Here is an 8013-nt window from a genome sequence, read left to right on the forward strand (position 1 = left end):
ACACACACACACACACTCTCCCCACTTTAAAAAACCCAGACAAAAAGAGAATGCAAATAATTAAAGAAAGAAACCCTAAAAAACATATTTACTTTGAGAAACAACGGACACATCAGCCAACGACAGTCTCAGAAACGGGGGCGTTGTCTCCTGCAGCAAAATCCCCCGTCACTGTGGCCAGGAGTATAGGAGCCTTGTATTGTGCGACATATATCTACTCAAACAACAAGTTTAATGTGTCCCACGCGCTCATGACCTTATGCAGTTGTGAGCGCCGTAAAACATTTACCAAAAATCAAAACAACAGCAAGTCGTGTGCTTTGAGACTTTGTAACGCACACAAATGCACAAAATTCCAAACCCCTATTACTTGTGTACAAAAGATAAATTTAAATTGTGAAATCGTATCCACACGACAGAAAATAAAGCCCACAAACTCTCACCAGACAAAACAGCATGTACGATTCACAGATTGCCTTTCTGTGTCCCTGTTCAAACGACACAGTTTCCAGCAGAGAAAACGCCCAGTTTCGTTGTACAGATCGTTAAAGTATTTTTTTAAAAGCAAAAACAATAGCCCATTCTCGCTTCCCACATCGTAAACGGAATGCAGAAAGCAAGGAGAAAAAAAAACACAAAAAAAAGCCCACAAAAAACCCGTCTGTTTGGCGCACCAGGTCCTCATCTGCTCGCCCGCTCGCTGAGATGTACATGTAGATCGGCGCCACAAGTCCCGGGGCGCGCACGTCATCAAAGACGATCTTTATTTACATTTCATTCCTTCCCAACGGCTCACGCGCACTTGCACATGGCTTTCTGCGGAGAGCTGTCGCTCAGTTTAACTGCCTTGACGGACGAGCTACAATTGTCGCGCAGTAAATTCCTCCCAGAAAGTGTCGCTTACTTTTGGGTGGCAGCCGCACAGGGCGACATTTAACGCTACTGCTCAGTTCAACATGGACGATCGGAGAGTCACGGTGGCTTTGGTCATGGTGATGAGAAGAATCTTAAAAAAAAAAAGAAGAAAGCGACAAAAAAGATTTTGGGTTCATCCCATTGTTTCTCCCAGATTACTAAGAGGACAGTTTTACACCTTATATGAAGAACTTCAAGAAGATGAGTCCAAATTCTTCAATTACTTTCGGAAGCCCAAAAGCCACATGTGAAGAATTGACAACGATTTCGACACCCAATGTTCTTCGACAGCATACAAATATTTCCAAAATCAAACGCTCTGTTTCCTGACAAAAGACATGGTTGCACTGGGAATATTGTCCTGTTGAATGAGAAGCGAGAAAAAACACAACTATTGCAAGAATGCCCCGGTAGTAAATACATCTCGTTTGTCCGTGTCCCTTGAACGGTGTGCTTCACCAAAAACGCTGGTGTGTCGCGGCGTAGCAGAATGTGGGCGACACACGTATGCTACGCCAGGACTGAAAATAACGCCTGCCACTCGTGTGACCGCTCCCATTGTCTACAGTGTATCATCATACTGCGCAGAAACAACTGCTGCGTTTTTTTACATCTCAAGTGTCAAGGCCCTAAGTGCTGCATTGTTGTTGGACGCTTTGGAATGGCGGCTGTCCTTCCTCTAGACGGACTGGACCGAGGAAGAGTTGATGGATGGTTTGTGTTTTAAAATAGACCAGTCTGCACCGCAAGGTGTGTCAACATTGCCATGCGCCACATCGAGATTAGATACGCGAACAAAGACACAAATCAACGCCGGTGCCTTGGAAGAAATGCCAAGGGAAACAACAGATGATTGCACTCTTAGAGAACGTCGCCGACACACAATAACATTATATCCCATCAGCAGCAAGCTCAAGGCATTACAGTAATTTTTGCGGCTCATTTCCAACCGCCCCACACACATTTATTTGGAAACGCGAATTTGCATATTTTCTAGCGTGCTTCTTCTTGCCGGCCTTTTTCAAGTTTGGGAAAAAAAAACCAGCTGAGAAATTAGTGGGAATAACAAAGTTTAGATGCTGGTTTTTTGGGTTGTTGATTTTTATTTTTCGAAGTGTCCCCAAACAGCACGTCTTTAAACGTTGTGGGGTGACCAGGCCGCATGGTCTCTGTGACTTGACAGCCACAGCGGGGCAGACGGTGAGGTCAGCACAGAGGTTCTTGTACGCTCGGCTGATAGGAGAAAGTGTGTGTGTGTGTGGGGGGGGGTGGGGGGTGGCAGGAGTGGGGGTGGGGTGGGAGGGAAAGAGGAGGCAGGAGGTGGGAGGGGGGGTATGTCCAATCCCAAAGAGACCATTCTAAGACTTTTTGTTATCCCTTGTCCATTTATATGAGATTGACGTCTTCTGGTTCGTAGAAAAAAAAGTGCGTATGATAGTGTCCAATAGTGTATTACGTGCATACTTGGTATGACAAGTAACTGTTACAGATAGAGATTCCAGGATTATAGATGTAAGTCACATCTGAGAGCAATGATGATTTTAGAAATATTGGTGGTGACGAGTGATGATGTTCGATTGCGTTTAAGTAAAGTTAGCGTTAGTCCTATCGTCGTCTGCTCCAATGAGTCACGTGGGACGTGGGCACCCTCTATCCCGTTCCCTACTGACAGGCTACTGGAACCATCTTTATGGTCTCCATGAAGTTCCGAAATGGTGGGCGCAGTCTCTGCTGAGATGATATTGTTAGTGTTAGCCTATTCTATTAGGCCAAGACAAGTGTCGAGAGGAGCTAAGTGGGAAGACAGTATAGTGGCAGGTATGTTGGTGTATTCGTAAGTGGACCATTCTGAGACTTGTTTAGACAGGTTTCACTAGCTCTTTATCTTATAGCCTTCCTGTCTTTGAAGATGGATGCTAGAACTGGCGTCATAAACAATCTTTGCGGAAAGTGACCATAGATTTCATACTACACGACGTCTTAAGGACACTCTAGGACGATATGCAAGCTTTGCCCAAGGACACTGGAAAACGCAAACGACAGTGTCCCCGATACAAAAGAGCCAAACTGAGAATCTCCGCTGTGAAGAGATTAGATTTGCGTGACGGAAAAGTGCAGGCACATATTTTTTTACCTGGACGTGAAAAAACCAAAACGCCTTGCGTGTCGGCACAGGAGAAGGCTGTCATTTCAGATTGACATTTCTCATTTCTATTTTCTATTTCGCTCCTTCATATCACTCTATTTAGGAAAGCTATTTAAAATTATAAAATTACGTTATCATTTTAAACAGGAATCATATCATTAGATTTTTCAAGCATAAGCGAAAAAGAAAAACAACAACAAAAAATAACTGTTTTTACCAATTCCAAAGGCTGGACTGGGCACACATGGGTCCATGAGAGATTGGCGGACGCACGTAAACAACTCACACGGAAGGAGAAAGACACGAACAGATTGCACGTTTTCTGACTGTTCTGTCAGTTCTTCACCTCTCGAGATAAGGCAAACCCTAATACCCCCGGGGCGGTGCTACTGACGTAGGTGTCTTTAGGCCATTTTCAAAGGAGGGGGGGGGGGCATTAACATCACGAGTTCTTCTGCACAGTAGAAATGTAATTATAAATGGGCTGATTCATCAATGCCAAGCTCATAACTGTGCCTGAACTGCTTTTTCCTCCCAAATCTTTACTATCGTCATTTTCTCTCTACTTCTTTTGTATGTTTGTCACACTCTTGTGACCCGCTGTTTCCGGAGTGCCTTGATAGTCAAAGCAGAATTTGTGCTGTTGAAGCTATTGAGGTGAGCAGAGTAAGTCTGATTCCCTGTAAGGACTTCTCTGTTGACATCCACCCGTTGGCGCTCATATGACGCAATGCAGTTGCGGGCGCCGTACAACCTCTACAAAAACTAATAATAATAATAATAGATAGCATTTGTATAGCCCATATCCCCGCTCAACATCAGGCTCTATGCGCTTTACACTATATTATTACCCCAGCAGACCATAGAACACTCCGAAACATTCTCAGCTTCCCAGGAAGCATACAGTGCAAGCAGCTGATTAAGCGCTCAAACACTAACAAACTGACAAGGTCTTTCGCTGTCTATAGCCGGGTACCCATTCCCACCTGGGTGAAGTGAGGAAAATTCGTGTAAAGTGCCTTTCCCAAGGACACAACGTCGGGTCCCTGACGGGATTCGAACCCACGACCTTACGGTTGCGAGTCCGAGAGCCTAACCACTAGGCCACCGACGCCACCCCGCTAAAGGAAACCCTAGGCAAGGCTTCCTCGTCACTGGTCACACCAGACTGACCATTGGTGATCGAATTGTTGCTGTTCTTTCGAACTTCTTCTCAGATTCTCGTTGATCTGCCCTGTGCCTGCCTCTCCCAATAAACGACACGGTAGCCTAACAAACTTCTACTCTTATCGTCTTTTAAGTTTTTTTCTCTCTATTTTTCGCCTTCTCATCAAACTCAGAGCTGTCAACGGCTGAGATTTTTTACCTGAGGTATTGGTCAAACGTCTCGTTTTCTTGTTTTTTAATTAATGAATGTATTCTGTAATAATGACGAAAATTGAGGGCAAACGAAGTAGGGGTAGGCCCAGAGCAACCTACTTAGGGAACCTAAACCTACACACACACACACACACACACACACACACACACACACACACACACACACACACACACACACACTCACGGGAAAGCTTCAGAGCCGCGCACTATTTGACGATATTGATACATTTAGATTTCCCAATACTGCCCAACCGATACATTCTCCTTCACAAAAGTTATCATGTACTATTTCCACGCAATTTATCTTCACGAAAACTGTTTTTCTTTTGCGACAAGTGTTTTTGGTGTCTTTGTGTCATTTAACGATTCAATTCGTTCACAAAAACCGACACGTTTAAGACTTGCTATGACGTAAAATGGCTAACCTTTTTGTCTTGAATTTATTGAGCCAATATTGGTCATTTTTAAGCACAAGGGGGCTATCCCAAAAAATGTTTTTTGAGAAAATCGAAGGTAAAGGTTTTGCCCCCTGTTCAGTTTCTTTAAAAGACAAGAGAGTTTTCTCTACTACCAAACAAATATACATCCAAAAGAAACCAAACTTCTCCTATGGGTAGGGCAATATTCACTTTTGGTGTAGGTCAATATTTCTGGAAACCCCCGAAATCTGGGTTAGCCCACTTGTCCTTTTAAAGTGACCACTTGTGCAGCAAGTGTGCCACTAATGGAGATCCCTCTGATAAACGGTGAGTTGCAACGCTACGACGCAGTAACAAATCTAATGCAGATATAATATGTAAAGCGTGCTGACAAAATGAGTAACTTCTTGAATTCACGTTTTATGGAAATAGGTATATCACGCTTATAGGTGAAGTTTTTAAAATTTATAAGTATGAGATTGAAAAAAGAAATGCTATAGTTAAAGGATATGACATCAATACAAATTCTACAAATTTAACCTTAGCGTCGAATTTTGGCCAATATCTCCTTTTGTGGATTTCGAGAAGTAACTCATCTGGTTAGCACGCCTCACAATCTCTAACTGATATAAATATGTTGCTCTCAAATCCAGTACAACACAGAGTAGAGGCGTATAAAATTGCTTGGGAATATTGGTAGTGGTTGTATCCCATAGACAGCTAGTAGGAGAACAGTATGAAGAAGTCTTGGTTGAAGCAAATTGCAGACGACAGCTTAGGACGAGTATACGAAAGCGACAGGTAAAGTTCATTGGACACACAATGTGGAAAGAAGCATTGGAGAATAATATTGTAACAACAGGCAAGTTTGATGGAAAGAGAGGCAGAGGCAGACAGAGGGAAAAGATACTGGACAAGTTGACAATGTGGCTGGGAACAGCAAGAACGACAGACACCATCGTTGCAACGCAAGAAAGAATGTAGTGGAGGTACATGGTCGCCTACGCCAGTCGGCAAGGCACCGAATGATCATGATTGGTAGTGGTGATCTGAGAGCAACGATGATTTTAGAAATAATGGTGGTGATGATGTGCTCCATGTGCGTATATTTTCAGCTGCGCTTGTACCTCCCACAGTCCCAAGAGTGTATATTCTCAGTTCCGGAGGGGGCGGGGGTACCGCATTTGAGCATTTTTCGAAATTAGTGAACCTAATAAAACTTAAATTTTCATAATATTCATTAATTTACCTTTAAAGATTGTTGTATGTTGTTATCTAAACCTCATTACAAAGATACTACACCACTTTTTAGAATGCTTGCCTCTTATTCTGAAATACTGTTGTATTGGCTGGGACTGGAGTATATGGAGTGGACAAAAATGGCTTGGGCTGGAAGGGTTAAACTATTTCGATATTGTCTTCCTCCACCCCTGCACCCTGCTCTCCCCCCCCCTTCCCCCCTGCCCACTTCTCACCTGCCCCCTTCCACCCAGGACCTGTTCTCGTGCCGGTTCCCGCGCAGCCCTCCCACGCCCTACAACCAGCACTACAACAAGACGTGCACGGGCCACGAGAGAATCGACCCCGACTCCTTCGAGATGGAAGCCCAGCTACAGTTTGTCAGCGACGCCGTCATGGCCTTTGCGCATGCGTTCAAGGTGAGCGGAGTGTCTTCTTTGTTTGTTGTGTCACAAACGTTGACGTGACCTGGTAGCAACACGAGCTGGGATTACAAGGATAATCCAATACTCGGGTAATACCCGGGAAATAGAAAAATGATCCGAGTAACTACCCGGGTACTCGCCCAGCACAAGTGGCAACAGATACGTGCGTTTTACCGGCGTCTGGGACGATGGTTGGCGCAACACTGCTGCTGCACGAAGAGAACCTGAGTTCGATTCCTGCGTAGGGAACTTTAGTACTGTGGAACTCGGTTTCAACTATGTCGTCAGTTTATTCAATCAAAATCTACACATGTCAACAAGTCTGTTTTGATATTTTATATAGAAAACGGACACTTTTTTCTGTGCAATATAATATAAAATCTGTTAATAATTCGCATTTCCTTACTGTATGCAATAAAACAAATCTAAAATGGCACAAGATGGCGGGTGGAGGAGATGTGATGAGTTTACTGTTATTTGAATAATTTTTTTTCGATGAACTCGCCACACGTTTTTCCAGCTTTGTCGACTTCACCGTCGTGAAGAGTTCACTGGCTTTCTGTCTCCCCCCCCCTACCCCCTACCCCCTACCCCACCCCTCCCTTTAGGAGATTCACCTACGCCTGTGTGGCGGGAGGCCCGGCCTGTGTGAGCGCATGACAAAGATCGACGGTGACATCATCAAAGCCCACCTGCTCAAGGTCAAGTTCACAGGTAAATCTGCGTAGTGGGGTCACAGGGAGAGGTGTCTTGCGATTGGGACGGTCACCCGGCTATTTTGTACCGTGTCTTTAGAATTGTGTCTTTTGTATGCTGTATTTTGTATCCTGTATTTTGTATTGTGTATTTTATACCATGTCTTTTGTACTGTGTCATTTGTATAAATAAGCGCTTTGCTTTGCTCGTAAAGAGCGTGCGTTCGATTCCCCAGTGGGGAAGATATATTTCATATGGCTGGGATAAACTGATCGAAATTGTATGGAAGAATTGAAATCCGTAACGACAAGTTCAAAATTGAAATGAGCTCCACTTCACGTTGAATATCAGTCTCTCATTACCATTACTCTGGGCGAAAATAAATGACTCCTTGCACAGCGAAATATCGTTCGTTTTTGGTTTGGGAGAGGGGGTGGGGTGAGGGTTGAACATTTTTCTGTAATAAACCTTTATTTGTGACGTGTTGTTAAGCGTTTCGCTGTCCTGAGTGTGATGTGTGATGTGTGATGTGATCACTAGTGGCCCTAGATCTACTGAGAGTGAGAAAACGCGCGCATCATAAATGTTGTTTAAAACACTAGAGTGAGTCCTGGCATGTTCAAATGTCCTCTCTGAAACATTGTATCAGTGCATAATACAACTATCTGTCTATTAAAACATTGTATCAGTACATAATACATCTCTATCTGTCCACTGACACATTCTGTCAGTACATAATACATCTCTATCTGTCCACTGACACGTTCTGTCAGTACATAATACATCTCTATCT

General features: G+C 43.8%; 1 protein-coding gene across 1 annotated transcript in view; it reads left to right on the plus strand.

Annotated features, from left to right (window-relative positions):
* Nucleotides 1-8013, plus strand: part of LOC101851951 (metabotropic glutamate receptor 4-like) — a 34336-nt gene that overhangs the window by 8758 nt on the left and 17565 nt on the right. Inside the window, exons 3-4 of the mRNA XM_035969997.1 lie at nt 6354-6518; nt 7133-7238. Coding sequence (XP_035825890.1) covers nt 6354-6518; nt 7133-7238 — 271 coding nt within the window. The remainder of the gene's footprint in view (nt 1-6353; nt 6519-7132; nt 7239-8013) is intronic.

Source organism: Aplysia californica, unplaced genomic scaffold, assembly GCF_000002075.1.
Source record: "Aplysia californica isolate F4 #8 unplaced genomic scaffold, AplCal3.0 scaffold00207, whole genome shotgun sequence".
Lineage (NCBI taxonomy): Eukaryota > Metazoa > Mollusca > Gastropoda > Aplysiida > Aplysiidae > Aplysia > Aplysia californica.